The sequence below is a fragment of the Mauremys reevesii genome, linkage group 2 (genome assembly GCF_016161935.1).
Source record: "Mauremys reevesii isolate NIE-2019 linkage group 2, ASM1616193v1, whole genome shotgun sequence".
Lineage (NCBI taxonomy): Eukaryota > Metazoa > Chordata > Testudines > Geoemydidae > Mauremys > Mauremys reevesii.
Window position 1 is genome coordinate 237692781 of NC_052624.1, and position 21154 is coordinate 237713934.

The window sequence follows — 21154 nt, forward strand, 5'->3', positions numbered from 1 at the left end:
GTATTTACTGCATGTGTAAGCTTTTTATTAAATACCTACAACAGTTAAGTTTCTAGTTCTCCAATTTTTAGTCAAGCAGGGTACTAACAGAGTTTCTTCAGGCTTTCTCATAGATCCTAGTGCAGGTGATGTCATTCATGGTGCATTCCTAGAAGACAAAAGAGGAGTTCACTGAAACAGTTGTACTTTCTCACAGCAAAACTGTAAAGACAATCCCACTTTAAATACAAAGAGGGAGAAGAAAAATCCTCTCACCCATTTTGTTTGTGCAAAGAAAAATGTGCACTGAACTATATTATAAGGTTATTGTTATTAGTATTTCCCCTTTTCACATTTTCTTCCAACTTGCAAAAAAACCAAAATGTATGTTAAAGCAGGGATCAGCAACCCTTGGCATGCGGCCTACCACAGTAAGCCCCCTGGCAGGCCATGCTGGTTTAGTTACCTGCTGCATCCGCAGGTTCGGCCGATCGCGGCTCCCACTGGCCACGGTTCACCGCTCCAGGCCAATGGGGGCAGCGGGAAGTGGCGGCCAGCACATCCCTCGGCCCACACCACTTCCCGCAGCCCCCATTGGCCTGGGACGGTGAGCCGCAGCCAGTGGGAGCCGTGATCGGCTGAACCTGCGGACGCAGCAGGTAAACAAACCGGCTTGGCCCGCCAGGGGTCTTATCCTGGCAGGCCATGGGCCAAAGCTTGCCAATCCCTGTGTTAAAGCCTAATATTAATATGAATTCAGCCATCTTTTGAGCTTCTTCATTTCTATCTTATTTATATGGCCCCCACAACTATAGTATCTGAACACCTCACAATCTTAAATGAATTTATCCTCACAACCCCCTCTAAGATATGGAAGTACTTTTATCCCCACTTTATAGTTGGGAGAACTGAAGCACAGAGAGTCTACAGCCCACATCCTTAAAAGTATTTAGGTGCCTAAATCACATTGAAATCAACAGGAGTTAGGTGCCTAAATACCTTTGAGGGTCTGGGTCTAAGTAACTTGCCCAAAGTTATAGAGGAAATGTGTGGTGGAATAGGGACTTGAACACATGTCTTCTGGGGTCTATGCTAACCATCAGGCCATCTTTCCTCTTCTCCCATATTCTATAATAATAACTTGATTCAACCTATTTTCTAATGTTCTCTTCCTGCCCTATGCAACCAATCACATTTCTAACATAAGCCACATTTATTTAAGGAGAAAATGGAATGTATAATGAAACTATAACTGTTTAGATGGTCTCTACAGCTTTGCATTACTCAGTGATCAGATAACTAGAATGAATTCACTCACCACCACCATTTTCCCATCTACCACTTGTCTCTTTATTGTGGTCTCTTTGCCATCCCAGTTCTGGACCTGATTTAATGACCCATTTTCTAAGGTCACAATGCTCTGAAGAAACATAAAGAAGCAAAACATGAGTATCCTGCCCAGATTATTATTATTTATAGAGCAGAGGCACACACAATACCCTAGTGTGCGGGGGGCTCAGTTATGCTAGTTTCGGTCCAGAAGAGCTGATTGTCATGCTGGTTAGAGAAGTGATTCACTCAACACTCAGAAAGTCCCACTTTCTATCTTGGGGTTTTACACTGAACATAAGAACGGCCATATTGGGTGAGACCAAAGATCCATCTCCTTCCAATAGTGGCCAGCGCCAGGTGCTTCAGAGGGAATGAACAGAATAGATAATCATCAAGTGATCCATCCCCTGTCGCCCATCCCTGCAGTTCATCATGTTGGGTATCTGGGGATCTTTCATGTAAAATAGATGGGCAATGATAGGTACTAGCCCCAATGCTATTCAACATTTTTATTCATGTTTTGGCAATACATATAAAATCACTACTGATAACATTTATGGATGAAACAGATTGCCAGAGTAGTAATTAATGAGGGCAGAGCAATCTGGATTGGTTAGTCAACTGGGCCCATTAAAACAAAATGCATTTTATTACAGCCAAATACAAAATGATATACCTAGAAGAAGCAATGTAGGCCTTAACTACAGAATAGAGGACTGTATCTTGGAAAGCAGTGACTCTGAAAAGGATTTTAGGGGTCATAGTGGGCAAGCAACTCAGCATTAGCTCCCAGTACAATGCTATGTACTTAGATTGTGGAAATCTAAGTAAAGTTTATGAATTCTGCTTAATTTTGTGAAATTACTGCATGTGATTGAACGCCTCAATGTGTAATGAGTCAGCCAGGGGCTGGCAAGGTCCCTGTCACATCAATCCCTTCCCTCCCCTTTTGGAATAAGCTACAGAACAAACAAAAAGATAAAACAAAAGATAATGGAGCAAATAATTAAGCAATCAATTTGCAAACATCTAGATGGAATAATGTGATGAGTAACAGTAAGCATGGATTTGTCAAGAACAAGTTATGTCAAACTAACCTGATAGCTTTCTTTGACAGGGTAACAAGCTTGGTAGATTGGGGGAAGATGTGGTATACCTTGACTTTAGGAAAACTTCTGATACTGTCTCACATGATCTTCTCATAAACAAACTAGGGAAATGCAACCTAGAAGGAGCTACCATAAGGTGGGTGCATAACTGGTTAGAAAACTGTTCCCAGAGAGTAGTTATCAGTGGTTCACAGTCATGCTGAAAGGGTATAATGAGTGGTGTCCTGCAGGGATCAGTTCTGGTTCTGGTTCTGTTCAATATCTTCATCAATGATTTAGATAATGGTATAGAAAGTACGCTTATAAAGTTTGTGGATGATACCAAGCTGGGAGGGGTTGCAAGTGCTTTGGAGGATAGGATTAAAATTCAAAATGATCGGGACTAACTGGAGAAATAGTCTGAAATAGGATGAAATTCAATAAGGACAAATGCAAAGTACTCCACTTAGGATGGAACAATCAGTTGCACACATACAGCATGAGAAATGACTGCCTAGGAAGGAGTACTGTGGAAAGGGATCTGGGGGTCATAGTGGACCGTAAACTAAATATGAGTCAACAGTGTGACACTGATGCAAAAAAAGCAAACATCATTCTGGGATGTATTAGTAGGAGTGTTGTAAGAAAGATATGAAAAGCAATTCTTCCGCTCTACTCCATGCAAATTAGGCCTCAACTGGAGTATTGTGTCCAGTTTTGGATGCCACATTTCAGGAAAGATGTGGACAAATTGGAGAAAGTCCAGAGAAGAGCAACAAAAATGATTAAAGGTCTAGAAAACATGACCTATGAGCAGCAAAGAATCCTATGGCACCTTATAGACTAACAGACGTTTTGTAGCATGAGCATCCGAAGAAGTGGGTATTCACCCACGTAAGCTCATGCTGCAAAACGTCTGTTAGTCTATAAGGTGCCACAGGATTCTTTGCTGCTTTTACAGAACCAGACTAACACGGCTACCCCTCTGATACATGACCTATGAGGGAAGTTTGAAAAACTGAGTTTGTTTACAAGAGAAGAAGAGAGGGGATGCAACAGTTTTCAAGTGTATAAAAGGATGTTACAAGGAGGAGGGAGAAAAATTGCTTCTTGTCCTATCCTCAGAGGTTAAGGAGAACAATGGGCTTAAATTGCAGCAACTGGTTTAGGTTGGACATTAGGAAAAACTTCCTAACTGTCAGGGTGGTTAAGCACTGAAATAAATTGCCTAGGGAGGCTGTAGACTCTCCATCTAGCCTGCTCTTAAAAATCTCCAAACACCAGTCAGGGAATGGTCTAGATCAGTGGTTCTCAAACTGTGGGTAAGGACCCAAAGTGGGTCATAACCCCATTTTAATGGGGTTGCCAGGGCTGGCTTAGACTTGCTGGGGCCCGGGTCTGAAGCCTGAACCCCACCACGCGCAGGGGCGGCTCTAGACATTTCACCGCCCCAAAGAGGGCGGCATGCCGCGGGAGGTGCTCTTCTGGTCGCCGGTCCCGCGGCTCCAGTGGACCTCCCGCAGGTGTGCCTGCGGAGGGTCCGCTGGTCCCACCAGGCGACCAGCAGAGCGCCCCCCGCGGCATGCCGCCCCAAGCACGTGCTTGGCGTGCTGGGGCCTGGAGCCTCCCCTGATCACGCGGGGCTGACCTTGTTAACCTTGATGCCTGTGCTCTGACAGGGCTATGGGTATGCTATGGAGGATGCCTGAGCTGGAAGAAAACTAGTTTAACCAAGTTTATCTGCAGAGAGGGGAAAGTGGAGAGTGGAAAATCCCCAAACAGGAGAACAAATGTGCAGAGTTGTCAGAACAGGGGTTTAAAAAGCAAAGGAGCAGGCTTTAGGAAAGAGAGGATTTTTTTTTTTTACTGCAGGACCAGCCAAGGTCAAAGGAAGCTGGATGGAAGAGAGAGGTCCAACAGATGGCACTTGTAATGCTGAAAGGACACTGTCTCAAATCCTGAAGAATACACCAGAGCAGGGGTTCCCAATGCGGTGCCTGTGGGTGCCATGGCACCCGCAGGGGCATCTAAATGCACCCATGTCCTGGCCGGCGGTGGAGCATCTGCCGAAATGCCGCCAAATTTCTGTGGCGTTTCGGCCGCGACGCCTCTCGCTGACATCACTTGGCGGCAAATGACGTCATCAAGAGGCGTTGCCACTGAAATTCGGCAGCGACGCCTCTCGATGACGTCACTTGCCACCGACAAGTGATGTCATCAAGAGGCGTCACCGCTGAAACGCCGCAGAAATTTGGCAGCATTTTGGCGGATGCTCCACCGCCGCCACGGTCCTTCGTCTGGCGCCCGCCAGACAAAAAGGTTGGGGACCACTGTTCCAGGGTAATGAGGAAATTGAGGCAAGAATGACATACAGATATTTTATTGTATTGTCTAGAGCTGTGTAATTTCTGTGCTGTCTAAAGTAAAGAATGATTGGTTTAAGAACCTTTAGCTAAGTCTTTGTGTTGTGTGCTTCACCTATCATGTGTCCTTGGAGACTGTAAACCAGAGTGCATACAAGCTAGGAGCCCTTGGAAAGGGTGTGCTTAAGTTAATGGGAAGATGGAGGGAGCCAGTACTAATTTCAGGACCTAGGCAGTTGGATCATGGGATCTCAAGAAAGGTATTATACAGAGGATCTGCATCCTGAGAGTGTGCCTAAAAATCCAGAGCCAGAGGAAGCTTAAAGCACATGGCACCACCATGTTGAGACCCAAACGCAGCAGCCTGGTGAGTGTCCAGAAGGGGGAACGACTAGGATTGTGACAACAATCCTTAGGCGTATAAACAGAGAATTAGTGAGTATGAGTCAGTAGGTGATGTCACCTATGTATACAGCATTGGTCAGACCAATACTGGAATACTGGGTGTAATTCTGGAGTTCACAGTTTTAAAATGTGTTGAAAAATTGAAGAGGGTGCAGAAATGAGCCACAGAAATTATTCGAAGGATGGAGAAAATGCCTTTCAGTGAGTCACTTAAAGAGCTCAATCGGTTTAGTTTATTAAAATAAAATAAAATAAAATAATAAATAAAAAAGATCAATGGTGACTTGATTACAATGTATAAGCACATTCACAGGGAGAAAGCACCAAATAGTAAATGGCTCTTTAAGCTAGCAGAACAAGGCATAACAAGAACCAATGCATGGAAACTGAAGCCAGACAAATTCAAATTAAAAATTAGGAACATATTAACAGTGAGGGTGATTAACCATTGGAACAGACTATCAAGGGGAATGGTGAATTTTCCATCTATTGATGTCTTCAAATTCAGATTGGATGCCTTACATAAGAATAGTATCAGAGGGATAGCCATGTTAGTCTGGATCTGTAAAAGCAGCAAAGAGTCCTGTGGCACTTTATAGACTAACAGACGTATTGGAACATGAGCTTTCGTGGGTGAATACCCACTTCGCATGCATCCGACAAAGTGGGTATTCACCCATGAAAGCTCATGCTCCAATACGTCTGTTAGTCTATAAGGTGCCACAGGACTCTTTGCTGCTTTTACATAAGACTGGCCACATTGGGTCAGACCAAAGGTCCATCTTTCCTGTCTTCTGACAGTGGCAAATGCCAGGTGCCACAGAGGGAATGAACAGAGAAGGTAATCATCATGTGATCGATCCATCCCATCTTGCCCATACCGAGCTTCTGGCAAACAGAGGCTAGGGACACCATCCCTGCCACTGATGGACCTATCCATGAATTTATCTAGTTCTTTTTTGAACCCTGTTATTGTCTTGGCCTTCACAACATCCTCTAGCAAGGAGTTCCACAGGTTGACTGTGTGGTGTGTGAAAAAATACTTCCTTTTGTTTGTTTTAAACCTGCCGCCTATTAATTTCATTTGGTGACTCCTAGTTCTTCTGTTATGAGAAGGAGTAAATAACATTTCCTTATTTACCTTCTCTACACCAGTCATGATTTTATATACCTCTATCATATCTTCCCTTAGTAGTCTCTTTTCCAAGCTGAAAACTCCCAGTCTTATTAATCTCTCCTTATACGGAAGCCGTTAGACATCCCTATTCATTTTTGTTGTCCTTTTCTGAACCTTTTCCAATTCCAATATCTTTTTTGAGATGGGGTGACCACATCTGCATGCAGTATTCAAGATGTGGGCAAACCATGGATTTATATAGCAGCAATATGATATTTTCTGTCTTATTATCTATCCCTTTCTTAATGATTTGCTTTTTTGACTGCTGCTGCACATTGAGTGGATGTTTTCAGAGAACTATCCACAATGACTCCAAGATCTCTCTCTTGAGTGGTAACAGGTAATATAGACTTCTTCATTTTATATGTATAGTTGGGATTATATTTTCCACTGTGCATTACTTTGCATTTATTGACATTTAATTCTTTCTTCTAGATGCACTTTAACCTATAAGTTATTGAGCTGGGTACAAAGTTACAGAGGTAACTGGGTTAGACTACATGATCTAACGATCCCTTCTGTCCTTAAACTCTATAAATCTAAGGAAAAAATTCCTAGTCTACTTCATAGAATCTGCCTCTTGTCCCTTTTTGGGATATAAAAGCTCTACATACGTTGCATTGAGCTTTCCAGGTGTGTTTATTTAATTATCCACTCTGATAATTAGCAGATGTGTTATTACCATGTGGAAAAGAACTGTCCGTGCCTGTTGCAGCAGATTGGGTGAACTGTGAAGGACAGCTTTAATCCTCACCTTGGTTTTCCGGTCATCTGGTGTGGTTTCATCAAACTCCTCACCAAGCTTAAAAGAGATCTCATTATTTTTAAAGGCACTTTTGGTTTGGATGGTCACCACATCACCGTCAGCACTGATGGTCACACTGGGTTTGGCCAGCTTGCCCAGTTTCCTGGTGGCTAAGCCCACTCCTGTAAGCAAGAGAATTCAGATCTCTTAAACTACCAGGGAAAAAAAGCATTATGGATTTCAGTGTCTCAGGAAGGAGAACAGTGGCATTGATGGGAATGGCAAACATCCTCAGATGCTTACATAGGTCTTTATATTTCAAGTCATTAGCAATTTCCTAGTGAGGACTGGGCTCACTGAAATCAATGGGCTTTAAATCAGGGCCATAGACTTTAGGCAAGAAAAACTGCCATGGTCACAATGAAGAACTTTAATGCATATGTGATGGCTCAGGAGCAATTGGCACCTATGATCTCTCCCCATCTCCCCAGTGAGCACTCTTTCCAGTGCCAGGCCTTTACCTGTACTTCCCTGCACTCTTTCTAGAGTGGAACTCTGAGGTTCACCCCCACTTTAGACTGAATCTGCAGGCTACACCCCCTATTCCTACCTTCCTCCCACAGTTACAGGACAAGTGGTGTCTTATACTCTCTTGCAATCCCTCTTGAATGAACCCCTCAAGGGACAGGTTATGCTACCTACATCTTTCTCTGGGTGAAACCCCCTGGTTCTACCACACTTTCACTGGATCCTAGGGCAGCAGCACCCCTGGTCCCCAACTGTGTTAACACAACAGGCTCAAGTGCAATTGGTTCGCTCCTTCTCAGGTGCCTGACTAAAGAAACTCAAATCAGCTACTTGTAAACAGACGTATTGCCCATTCACCCAAAGGTACACAGCAAGCAGAGGTAAAGCTTAAACCCACAAAAGGCCACACACCTGGGGCTTGCCTGCAGCCCATCACTTCTCTCCATGCTTAGGTGAGCTCAGCTATCTCAGGCACTTCCTGCAGAGCCCCTGCCTCTGGAAGTCCCCAGTCTGCTGCATGTTCTGCCTAACCAGATCTGGGGACTTCACTATATGATGCCTGGTGTAATGCCATCAACTATGGTCACCCTAGCTAGCAGAACGGTCCTCAGTAGACTATGTGTGTTTGATGATGACGTTCCTTTAATCTTAGTCTCTGGCCTGGGAAAAATAGGACATCACTCTTCTGGCAGGAGTGATGGAAGTGCCCTAAAAGTGGGGAGGCCACTGGCGGCCGAACCGTGGCCCTGCTCCCCCACACCACCCCTTCCTCCCAAACCCCAAGCTTCACACTCTCCCTTCCCACGGGGGGGGCCCGCCCTCAAACCACCCCTTCTCCCTGAGGCCCTGTCCTCGTGCTGTCCCTTCCCCCTGAAGCCTAGCCCCCTGCTCACTCCTATCTGCCCCCTCCCCTCCATCACTCACCCTTACGGCTGATAAAAAGTGAGGGGCCGTGGCCCTCTGGCCCCTCCTGTTCTGGCATCCCTGCCTTCTGGCATCTGGCAGGCAAGAGTTTTCCAACAACAAGCTCAACCTTTGTTTCTCTTAAGGACTCCCGGTATTCTCCCTGGAGAGACCTTATCTCTGTCATTGTTTTGTTTCCTGCTTGCACCCACCATCAGCCTTCTTTGATTTTATTCCCCTGGCTTAGAGGGGAGGTGAAAGCAACTAAAAAAAAACATTGGGAACATTCCAGAAGACTGAAGGATAGCTAATGTTGTGCCAGTATTTAAAAAGGGTGAACAGGATGATCTGCGTAATTACAGGACTGCCAGTCTGACATTGATCTTGGGTAAGATAATGGAGGGGCTGATACAGGACTCAGTTAATGAAGAATTAAAGGAGGGTAATATAATTAATGTCAATCAACATGGGTTATGGACAACAGAACCCGTCAGACTGACTTAATATCTTTTTTATGAGATTACGAGTTTGGTTGATAAAGGTAATAGTGTTGGCATAATATATTTAGACTTATGTAAAGCATTTGACTTGGTTCCAGGTAACCTGTTGATTAAAAAGCCAGAATGATATAAAATTAACATGACACACATTAAATGGACTAAAAGCTGGCTAATTGATAGGTCTCAAAATGTAACTATAAACAGGGACTCATCAGATGTGTTTCTAGTGGGGTCCCACAGAAACTGGTTCTTGGCCTTTCACTGTTTAACATTTGTATCAACAGGCCTTCAGACAGCAATTTTGGGCCCCATGAGTGCAGAGCCCGGGGTGAAAGTGACTTCTGGGACCAACCTGTCACTTCCAGGACTGACTGCGCTGGCCAATTGCGCCGGCCCACAGGGCCCCAAAGCTTGGGTCCTGGAGGAGTCATGCATGCCTAGGAGCCCTGAGGCCCGGCCAGGCAATTTAAAAGGGTCTGGGGCCACCAGGCCCTTTTAAATCGCCCAGGCCTCTGGGCAATTGCCCCCTTTGCCCCCCTTTTCTCCCCGTTGGCAGGCCTGTTTATTAATGACCTCAGACATCAAAACATCAAATTCTCATTGATAAAGCTTGCAAATGACACAAAAATTAGGGGAGTGGTAAGCAATGAAGAGGACATGTCACTGATACAGAGCGATTTGGATCTCTCGGTAAATATGTGTTTTAATATGGCGGAATGTAAAGTTATACATCTAGGAGCAAAGAATGTAGGCCATACTTACATGGTAGAGGACTCAAGCCTGGGAAGCAGTGACTCTGAAAAAGATTTGTGGGTCATGGTGGATAATCAGCTGATCAGAAGCTCCCAGTGTGATGATGTGGCCAAAAGGGCTAATGCAATCTTTGGATGCATAAACAAGGACACCTCAAGTAGGAACAGAGAAATAATTTTACTTCTGAATTTGGCACTGATGCAACTGTTGCTAGGATACTGTTTCTAGTTCTGGTGTCCACAGTTCAAGAAGGATGTTGATCAATTGGAGTGGGTTCAGAGAAGAGCCATGAGAATGATTAAAGGAGGGGTGGGGAACCTTTTTTTCCATTGGGGCCACTGACCCACACACAGCCCCATGGGGGGAGGTGTGGGGTGGGAGGCTCGGGGCTTCTCCTAGGTTCTGGGGTGGGGCCAGAAATCAGGGGTTTGGGGTGCAGGAGGGGGCTCCAGGCAGGGGCCGAAAGGTTTGGAGAGCAGGAGCGGGCTCAAGGCTGGGGCAGAGGTGTTGGGTACAAGAGGGGGTTCTGACCTGGGGCATGGGGCTATGAGGGGTGTGGGATCCAGCTGGGCGGTGCTTATCTCAGGCGGCTCCCGGTTGACAGTGCAGCGGGGCTAAGGCAGGCTCGCTGCCTGCCCTGGCTCCGCGCTGCTCCTGGAAGCAGCCGCCATGTCCGGCTCCTAGGTGGAAGGGCCAGGGGTCTCTGTGCGGTGCGCATTGCCCACACCAGCAGCTCCAATTGGCCACGGTTCCTCGCCAATGGGAGCTGCAGAGCTGGCGCTGGGGGAAGCACACAGAACTTCCCTGATCACCCCTGCTCCTAGGGGCCACAGGGACATGCCGGTCATTTCCAAGAGCTGGAGCCGACCCTAACATCCCCCCACAGTGGGGCGAGCCAGCGCTCGCGGCTCCAGCCCAATGGGGAGTGGGAGCCAAGACTCAGGGCCTGCGGCTGGCGATGCAGAAACTTGCCATGGGCCAGATTAAAGGAAGCAATGAGATGGCTCCAGCCCGGGTGCCATAGGTTCCCCACCCCTGGATTAAAGGATTAGAAAGCCTGCCTTCTAGTGATAGACTCAAGGAACTCAAACTATTTAGCTTAACAAACAGAAGGTTAAGGGGTGATTTGATTACAGTCTACCAGTACCCACATGGGGAATAAATATTTGATAATGGACTATTTGATTTAGCAGAGCAAAGTATAGCCTAGTCCAATGGTTGGAAATTGAAGCTAACAAATTCAGACTGGAAATAAGGTGTAAATTTTTAACAGTGAAAGTAATTAACCATTAGAGAAATTTACCAAGGTGGATTCTCCATTACTGACAATTTTAAAATCCAGATTGGATGTTCTTCTAAAAGATTTGCCTAAGGAATTATTTTCAGGACATTCTATGGCCTGTGTTATATAGGAGCTCAGACAAGATGATCACAATGGTTCTTTCTGGCCTTAGAATCTATGGTTCTATGAATCTGTGATTTAACTCTGTGTAGTCAGCCAGAATAATACCCAGCTGGTAAACGCAGGCACATATATTCATATGAAATAATACAGACATCTTCCTCATTCCCCACAAACTATTTTTAATACCTGCCTCATAAAGTTTACTACAAGGTGCCCAGAAAAAGTTTTAAATAGACATGGGTACCTTGCACTTCAGAATGCACTTTATGAGGCAAGATTAAAAGTATGGCTTAGACAGTCTTCTTTGTGTGACCTGATCATAGTAAGAGCTCATTTATTCATTGCTTGCAGTCTTACCTATGTTGGATAAAGCTCTGCCAGTAATTGATCAATTAATGGAAAACCGAACACAAATGAGGCTTTGTGTTTTGGGGGAATCATTATTAGTTAAGCCCTTTGTTCCCACAAAGAACAGAGACAAACTGATCCCTTCAGAGTTTAAGCCTCAAAGAGCCTGTATTTGAGAAAGACTGCAGCACCAAAACAATCTGAAACAATTTATTAGAGATCTGGTGAGCTTTTGAGACATCCCTAGAAAAAACATAAGGGATAATCAGGGGTGGAGTGTATAGGTTTGTTCAAATCTGGGTTACATCATGCCTAAATCACCACATTTTGGAGGAGGGCTTGGCTTATAAGTGCAAGTTATAATGGCCTTTAATAAAGTTTTATGTAGAGCAAACAGCCATGTCTCAGATTGGTGTCAGCAGCCTTGGAGGCAGACTGTAGAAACAAGCCAGCAATTGTCAATTGGTACTAGAGAATCAGTGATATCACTGTCATGATACTGTCATATTGGAGGTATGAGAAGTGTTTGGTAGTACTATTAAAAAGAACCCAAGATTAGGTTATTGCAAAAATGATGCTAATTTTAATTGATTGGCTCTATTTGGCAACTGAACAACATATACCATCACTTTGCCTCTTATTTGTGGTGGCTTCTTCCAACTCTTGGCTTAGTTGAAGGAGGTCTTGATATTTTAACAGGATTTGGGGTTTTGATGGTACTGTCATGTCCACATTTTACAAGTATAGCATTTGGTTCCATTGCTCAGTATCCTGAACTAAATTTTCCAGGAGAAAAGCAAAAATTTAGTCATTGAAACAAAATCAATGCAAACCCCCACATCTTTTTATGTTATCTCAAGAACGGTATCAGAGAGTGGGCATCATCTTTAACACAACCACCTTGGCTAGAATATTTACAAATGAATTGCTAATTAAGTTACTTTATACATATCATAGGCTTTTTTCAGGTGTAGCAGATTATCTAGGCAATTCCCAGGCAAAGGAGGATCAGTACCTGCAGTGTCATTTCAAGACCACTATAGCGGTGAAAGTCTTAAGCAAAAAGGAGTGCCACCACTTCCCATAGTCTCTTCTACTGTCTCATAGTGGTCGCCCCTTTGTGCTTGCAAGTGACAAGAAAGCAATAGATCCCTGGATTATTTCTACTTAAAACAGTGTATATTAAAGAGAGAAAGAAAACTTAAAATTAAAAGAAAAAGCATAAAAACCCTGTAATATTTCTCACCTAATTCTTTCATGTATTCATCAAAGTTTTCACATGAGGTTGATTTCCAGGTTCCCAGGAGATGATCAACCATTTTGTCCGATTTAGTGGAGCGCTCTGTCTGAAGGGGAAAAAAAACCAACTGTTTTAAAATGGCCTGATCCAAGGCCCAATGAAGTCAATGGGAGTCTTTACAATAGCTTCAGTGGGCTTTGGATTAGTCCGTAAGCATGTGGTGTGTAATGCACAGGGAATAATATCTTGTTTTTAATATGCCCTGAATATGTGCTAACTAGGGCAGAACAGTGTCTTCAGAAACCCCCATTACTACCCCTTCACATTTATCCCAGCATTTCTGTGCGAAGACAATCATCATCACATAATGAACTTTTCAAATGCAATAGGGAAAAGCAGCCTGCCTGAGCACTAATGAAACACAGCTGCAAAAACAAAAGGGAGTAAAGATTCTGCAGCAGGAATGGATCTGCTTCCTGCTTCCTCACTTCGCCCCAAAGGGCATAAAATCTCACAATGAAACACACATTTGTCTTGTCTTATTGGTTAATTGTGGATTGCTTTTGGGGGGTTGGATATATTGGGCTGGATTCTCAGCAGAGGTAAGTGCTCCTCTGGTCATAGGGCTGAACGTAATTTAGAGTAGACTCAGGACTGTTCTAATTTACACTGGCTGGATCAGTGACCTGAGTGGCCCAGGGAAATGAGGGGATTAAGAGAGACCTTGAGGAAAGGGCTTTGGAGAGGGGGAAAATGTAAGAGGGACCTAGCGAAAGGACAGTGGAGGCGACGCTGGTGTGCCACGTATTTGTGAGTTTAGATGTGGTATATCAGGTCTTAAAGTTTGAGGTGTGATGCAGAAGAGAAGGGCAGGAATAGAAATGAGAAGTGGGAGAAAGGAGAAGTTATGTTTTTGAGATACTGACTTCATGCTGATGACATTCAGGAAGAAATGTCTGAAAGACAGTGGCAGATGAGAGTGAACAGAGGATGAAAGCTCTGAGGAGAGGAAGGAGAGTGGTAGAGATGGTAGCTGAGGCCCAGATAATCAAAGCTATTTAGATACCTAACTCCCATTGATATTGATCCTGAATTCCTTTGAGGATCTGAGCCTGAAGGCCCAAAAACAGATGAGGTAATTCATGGATATGCTGTAGACAGGGAAGAGGAAGGAGATCACAGTGCTGTGGGTCACTGGCAGAACATGGGAGGGGAAGGATATGGACCCACCATGGGTGACAATGAATGAGGAGTCTGAGGGTATGTCTAGATAGCATTTAAATACCCATAGCTGGCCTGGGTCAGTTGACTCAGTCTTGCGAGGCTTGAGCTGTGAGACTATAAAACTGCTGTGTAGACATTTGGGCTTGGGCTGGAGCCCAAGCTTTGGGACCCTCACATTGGGTCCACAGCAATTTTTAGCCCTGCAGCCTGGGACCCCTGGGCTCAAGTCAGCCATGCGACGGGCCTTTTATTCCAGTAGAGGCCAGTCTGAGAGGCAGCTTTGCACAGTTCCTGGAGATGCTGCTGCTAAGGGTTGAAATATTTAAAATAAGCTTAAAAAAAAATAACACAGCAGGACCTACCTTTTGCTAATGTGTTTTGATTTAGGGTTCTGAGCCTGCTTCGCTTTCCCTGCAGGCATCCAAGGGGCAGGACACAGGGAAACTGCCTACAAGTCCACTGACCAGTAGGTGCGAGAGTGCTGGCTCACCTCCATCTGCAGCTGGCAGTTGGCACTGACAACTGTCAACGAGCCTTTAGTCATGGCAGTGGTACAATGGGATTGGCAAGCAGTTGGTGTTCTCCAGCCAATCATTGCACTCCAAGTCACAATGCTTCTTAACTTCACCCTTTCGTCTGGCTGCTGAGTAGGTGAGTGAAGCAGGTTTGTGAGTGAGATTCATGAAAACAGACTGAAGGGAAAGTAAATTTGCCAGATACAGTTACCTACGTTACCCTTTGTATTGTTTTCTTTAGCCTAAATTATTGCTCACTGTTAGGAAAAAGTGACTCAGTGAGTCTTTACCATCATCACATGACACATACGACTCTTCAGTCAGTTTTTTCTCTCTCTAGGGCCGCTGACACAATGTATAATATCCAGGGGCGCCTCCAGGAATTTCGCCGCCCCAAGCATGGTGGCATGCTGTGGGGGGTGCTCTGGCGGTCGCCGGTCCCGCGGCTCTGGTGGACCTCCTGCAGACGTGCCTGCGGAGGGTCCGCTGGTCCTGCGGCTCCGGCGGAGCATCCGCAGGCATGCCTGCGGGAGGTCCACCGGAGCCGCCTGCCGCCCTCCCAGCGACGGGCATAGCGCCCCCCGCGGCATGCCGCCCCAAGCACGCGCTTGGCGCGCTGGGGTCTGGAGCCGGCCCTGATAATATCAGAGTACCTGAAACTCTACCCCTAAACCTCCAATGTACTACATATCTAACCAACACCAGTGTGGAAAGCGGAGACAGCCACAGTGCTAACAATGCACCACTGGGCTAGAATGGTTGCCTTCTAAAGTTTGACATAGATAACCATGTTTTCAAGGGGTCATTCCAGACTAGGGGTAGAATGCTAAAGACATCCAGAGGGTTTTTTTTTTATTGCTATCAGGCTGTTTATTCATCCTTGCTCTCTGCTACCATTGAAACTCTGTCATTCCCTATATGCTATATTGAATCTGCAGGGTTGTTTATAATAACTGAGGCTGTTGTTATAGTGCTATTTTCTTGAACCTTTACTCTAACACATAGACCGCATCAGGCCAACCCTGGTGTAACACCTTGAGTTTGGTGGAGTTACAGCAAGGACAAATTTGGTCTGGCGTCTCTGAGGTCTAGGAGTTTGTGTTAATTTTGTAACTGGGGAGCTGTGGGTGGGTGGTCTGTTCAGCAATTACTCTGCGATGTCAGTACACCAACATATTTCTCGTGCCTGTGTGTTTGGCTTTTGGCGGATCTCTGGAGTGTAATAAGAACTGTTATAACAAGTTGAACAGTTTAACACTTCATACTGCAGGACTGTCACCCCATGACTGTGTGAGGTGACATGGGACTCTAGGGTGCGTTGAAGCTTAACCCATATGCTCTATATCTCTTTGGCGATAGTATTAGCCAGTTATGCAGGCTAAAAATGTATAATTTATTGTGGCACAGTCTGCAGTGCCTTTACATTTCTCTAATCTTCTTTTCACTAAATCCTTTTCCTAAACAATTACTAAGGAAAGAAAATGGTACTGGGTAGAGCAGGATTAAAATAATGAGTGTATGAACCACCTGGGACTGAAGAAACTGAAGACATCTCACACATATGAAAGTCACTAAGGCTCAGATTTACTTCTGACCAGGATTAGAGGATAAAAATGATCCACATTTGAAAATCTGCAAATATTTTATCTAGGGCTGCCCTCCCCCACCAATCAGATCTACATAATGAAAGATTTAGTTTTAGGGAGTTTGAGAGACCTGGTGAAGTTATTCAAGACTGCTCTGAAACCAAAGAGCTTTTAAAATAAATCTGATCAAGAGGGTGTATGGGTGAGCGAGTGGCAATATGCATATTTAAAATGTCATCTAATATTTATTAAAGATTAAAAATGACAGTCTGAGACATTGGGAAACTCCACTATGGAGGCAAGTACCATTAGTGGGAAAGGGCTTGTAGGCTTAAGAGCTTTCTCATGGTCAGTGGAGAATTTAAAAGTGAGACACAGTTAAGTCTGTGATTAATAGTAAATACAATGCTTTAAAAATCCATTTAGTAGAACCTGAAAGTTGTCAAAAAGGTGGCTGGTGTGCGTGGGGCTAATCATTGTTAAGGCATCTGAAATTACGAAAAAATGGAAAGTTGCAAATATATAGAAAGAAATACAGAAAGTCATAGGATCACATTATTTTGAGCAAAATATCCTTTATTTTGAAAAAAAAAATCCTAGGTGACTCTCCCAGTCTGGACAGGACATTGTACACATTCATGGAGAGATCTTGCTCAGTTGCAGGCTGACTGGGGTAGCAAAGATAATGATTTATTAAGATAAAGATTTGATTTTTTAGCTGAATGTATTTCCAATATGCCTGCACAAATGTAACTGCAAAATTTGTGTATTCATCATAGTACATGTGAAAATGCACATTTGTGCATGCAAAATCAGTAATTGCCACCATGACATTTTTGCACAAAGTACAGATTCTCTCTCTCTCTCTCTCTCTCTCTCTCTGTCTCTCACTCACACACACAGCATAGGTGCTGACTCCAGGGGTGTAGGTGCTGAGCACCCACCGGCAGCCTCCCCTATAAGCTCCCCACCAGCCAATGTCTCCCGCTGGCAGGCCCCGCAGATCAGCCCCTCCTTCTCCTCCCTCCCTAAGCCTCCCGCCCACTGCAAACAGCTGTTTCGTGGCGCGCCGGGGCTTGGGGGAGAAGCAAGGATGCAGTGCGCTCCGATGAGGGGGCGGAACTGAGTGGGGGCAGGAAGAGGAGGGGTGGAGCAGAGGTGGGAAGAGGTGGGGCAGGGGTGGGGTCTTGGGGGAACAGGTGGAGTGGGGGCAGAGTCTGGGACAGCGCTGGGGGTGGAGCACCCCACTGCACTTTGGAAAGTTGGCGCCTGAGACACAAAGAATTGATACAATTGCAAATTTAGTGGATGCATTTTAGAGGCTTGTGTTTTAACCCAAAGTGTGTGCAATGTTGTTGGCAAAATTAAACTATTGCTGGGTGTCTCTCTATGTTTGGGCAACTGCATCTAGTTAACATGTTCTGCCAGCCTCTTCAGTGAATACTTGATGGGAAAAGAAAAGACAGGAATATCTTGCCAGGTATTATTCATAATAACAGATGATTATCCACCATGGTAATAGCAAAAGTAAGGCAAATTTGCTGGCTTTATAACTTCCTTGTCCAGTTTACAGATGCAACAGTATATGCAATTTTCTTATGCTATATAAACTGAAATTTAATCCTGTTTATTTTTCTTATAGCAAATTATTCCACAATGCAAAACCGGTTCATGACACCACTATAAATATAACAGATTTGATCCTTATCGTAGGTATCCTTTAAAAGTTTCTTCCATTTTGACAGTTTCTATTGGGTCTATCAGTTCCAGTTCCCTATTATATGTTTAAGGAATATCTCTACCACTGCTAGAATTTGCAGTTTGCTGACTATGATTTTATTGCAAATCTCACAATATCTGGTGTTCTGAAAGCCCGAGCTCATGTGAACCTTCCAGCCCTATGTTTCTATGATTCCATAAGCTTCTCTGCTTTCATTTTAAAACAAAGTTTCTAGCCCTAATGGTTATACAGAAAAGTTGGAAAATGGGCACCCTAAAAGCTCAAAAACCAGCAGGGAAATAAAAGAACCCCAAATGAAAATCTCTTCATTTTTAAGTCAGTCTTATGGGGTCTGACTCATGACTTTTGCATGCTTGAGGGCAGTAATACTGAGCTGCCTGTTAAAACAGAAGAAAATGTTGAGAGTTCCCACTACGTAAAAATGGCTATTGTTTAAGTGTGATGACCATCATCTTAGTTATCTCTGGTGACTGAAGCTGGTCATCCAGCACTGAAGTATGAGCCTCTGCAGTTTGAAATGGCAAATGTATCTGTATTTCTGCCCTACTGAACATAACCCTAGATTATTCCAACCTCTCAATAGACTTAAAAGTCTTTTATAAATCACAGTCACCCTCTGCCTGACTCAGTCTAAATTTAACAACAGTATTGCAAACCTTGAGATTAACAATTCAATCCGTTTACGAATATGAATGATGTAGTTGGATACAGATACTAGAAAATTGCATCACTCACCTTTAACTGGACTACCTCCCTGATTTCTCAGCCTAAAGACTGATGGCTCTCACAACCCGTGAGCTAATCTCCTTCCTCAAAGCTATGCTAGGCCCCACTGCTTTCTCTTGGCACTTGTAGAAATGGCTCCCCCTACTGCTCAAGAAGCCTGACCTCCACTCCCTATACCAGTGGTCCCCATCTTTTTGGCTGGCGGGCGCCAGCCGAAGGACCACTGCGGCGGTGTAGCACCCGCCAAAATGCCGCCGAATTTCGAAATTCGAAATTCGGGGGCGATGCCTCTCGATGATGTCACTTGTTGACAGCAAGCGTCGTCATCGAGAGGCGTCACTGCCAAAATTCGGGAGCGATGCCTCTCGATGACATCACTTGTCGGCGACAAGCGTCGTCATCGAGAGGCATCCCCGCCGAAATGCCACTGCAGCATTTCGGCGGGTGCTCTCCCGGAGGCCTGGACCCGGGTGCATTAAGATGCCCCCACGGGCACCATGGCACCCGCGGGCACTGCGTTGGGGACCCCTGCCCTACACAGATGACACATACAGAAATATTTGTGCGGGATCCTTAAAAAAATATTGCCTGTACTGGTTAAACTTGACTGTCTGGTTCTGAATGAGAAACCAAAATTTGGAGTCCTATTCCCAAGGTTCATGCTTCTCTACTTCATTCATCAAGGGAAGAAGTATTCTTAGGTGTTCAAAGGATATGAAAAGACCATGGCCGGACTTTCAGAAATAGAAAGAGCTTCCATCAGATGTTCACTCTGCCTAACATGGCATGCTGGGGATGCACTAGGTCTGTGGGATGAATCATAGTATTTCCAATTCCAAGTATTCAAAAATCATGTATCAGGCCCCACAAAATCATGAGATAGACTTAAAATCATTATATAAAAAAACAGTCATGTTACAGTTCAAACCAATGTACAAAAAATAAATAAATACATAGAGGCACAATGCAAGGTGACAGAGAAAGAATCATTATATATATATATTTCTGACTGTTTTTTTGTCAAAACAATTGACCTCTTTCCTGCTGAAACCAAGTGCATTTTTGGTTACTTTATATTTGCCTTCTGGTCTCTGAGCCTTTAGGTTCACTTGTTTTGCATTTTCAAGTTGTTCTCTGCCATCATGAGGGCTAGACACTTACTTTTCTTCTCAAATAGAAGGTTGTAATCCCAACAGTTCAGGAGCTGCTGCTTCAAAAAAAACCCCAAACATCATGAGATGCATGATAAAATTGTGAGAGTTGGCAACACTGGCATCGTACTTCAAATGCTGCCCTTGCATACAGTACCTGGAATATGCCTTTTGTAGTACTGTATTTTTCAATGTGCATCTCACTTATCGCAACATTCCTTTACATTCTGATGTCAGTTCTTAAAAAAACTCCACCACAGGCAGGGTTGCCCTTAGTTCCAACAAAAACAAGATTAACCTTTGATGAAGAACAGTCATTTTACAGTTCAAACTAATGTACAAAAAACAAATAAAACCACAAACAGAGGCATAACACAAAGTTACAGGGAAAGGGCATGTGTCGTGAATAAGCTATATACGAATTATTAAATTACATATGATAAGTTAAAAGTACAGTGGAGTGAAAGTTGTGGTGAGTTCATTTTGAAACTTTAGTTGCATATTTGTTCTATTACAGTGGTTTTCAACCTTTTCAACCTTAGACATAACCTGTGGACTCCCAGTGGTCCGCGGACCAGAGGTTGAAAACGGTGGTTCTATGAGAATCTTAAGGTGATGCAATTTCATCAGGGAAATTCCGATTAACATGCACTGTACCTATACATAACACAGTAAAGCTACCGACAATTTACTGTATTCAGTGCAACCCACATATAACAGTCAGTTCCCACACAAGATTAATTGATTCTTAAGGTCAGAAGGGGCCATTAGGATCAGCTAGTCTGACCTCCTCCATAAAACAAACTGTAAAACCTTACCAGTAATTTCTGCATGAAACCCATAACTTTTAATGTAGCTAAAGCATATCCTTTAGAACAACACCCAATGTTGATTTAAAGACTTCAAATGATGGCAAATCCACCACATGCTTAGTTACATTGTTCAAATGGATAATTACCCTCGCTGTGAAACATAAACCTTTGGTATCAGACGCCTGGTATGAGGCCTGAGGCCTGAACCAAAGGCATGGTCAAGACTTTGCTAACATAAAGCAAAGTTAAGCTGTGAGCCAGAGGCAGGTCCTGCTCACAAAAGTTGTCAAGAGGAAGGCTGCTAATTGGATGTATACACATAGCTAAAGGGTATCAAGCACTAATAGAATACACATGGACCAGGATGGCACCAGAACAGTCCGGTACAAACACATTCCACAGAAATAATGAGGAACAGACTGACCCATCCTAAAAGACAGAGTAAAAAGGATAATATGATGGATAGACTTGTTTGTTCGAACCAACATGTACCAGGAGAAAGGCAGCTCCCCAGTATGCGGAGGAGTTTTATCTCAATACGTCAGGAGTGATGTGTAACTTGTTTGTACTTGTGTATAAGAATGCATCCCTGGGTCAGTGTCTTTGTCCAGCCTAGGGGGCACTGGAGTGTCC

General features: G+C 44.2%; 1 protein-coding gene and 1 long non-coding RNA gene across 7 annotated transcripts in view; one reads left to right on the forward strand and one right to left on the reverse strand.

The window, feature by feature from the left end:
- Positions 1 to 14536, reverse strand: LOC120397764 (myelin P2 protein-like). 2 transcript variants are annotated; one of them, XM_039524205.1, is made up of 5 exons: positions 14353 to 14532; positions 12773 to 12872; positions 7099 to 7271; positions 1298 to 1399; positions 1 to 148 (listed from the first exon to the last, which is right to left on the reverse strand). In XM_039524205.1, exons 2-5 carry the CDS (start codon positions 12843 to 12845, stop codon positions 98 to 100), a joined length of 399 nt encoding a protein of 132 aa, XP_039380139.1. In that variant the 5' UTR covers positions 12846 to 12872; positions 14353 to 14532; the 3' UTR covers positions 1 to 97. The 2 variants fall into 2 exon arrangements, with proteins under 2 accessions (XP_039380139.1, XP_039380140.1); XM_039524206.1 differs by lacking the exon at positions 1298 to 1399 and having other exon boundaries at positions 9 to 148; positions 14353 to 14536.
- The window catches only part of LOC120397765, a 25702-nt gene continuing 18976 nt past the window's right edge, over positions 14429 to 21154 (forward strand). For 3 of the 5 annotated variants that reach the window (XR_005593982.1, XR_005593980.1, XR_005593984.1), the window contains exons 1-2: positions 14429 to 14641; positions 17734 to 17800. This is a non-coding gene — a long non-coding RNA (uncharacterized LOC120397765). Of the gene's footprint in view, positions 14655 to 17733; positions 17801 to 21154 lie in introns of all 5 variants that reach the window. The other 2 variants (XR_005593981.1, XR_005593983.1) reach the window with 2 other exon arrangements.

Excerpts from the sequence above, each read along its gene's own strand:
- LOC120397764 (XM_039524205.1), bottom strand. The coding sequence starts at position 12,845 with ATGGTTGATCATCTCCTGGGAACCTGGAAATCAACCTCATGTGAAAAC. Across the intron at positions 7,272-12,772 it reads TGAATACATGAAAGAATTAG|GAGTGGGCTTAGCCACCAGG; the intron begins GTGAGAAATATT and ends TCTTGCTTACAG. Across the intron at positions 1,400-7,098 it reads CAGATGACCGGAAAACCAAG|AGCATTGTGACCTTAGAAAA; the intron begins GTGAGGATTAAA and ends ATGTTTCTTCAG.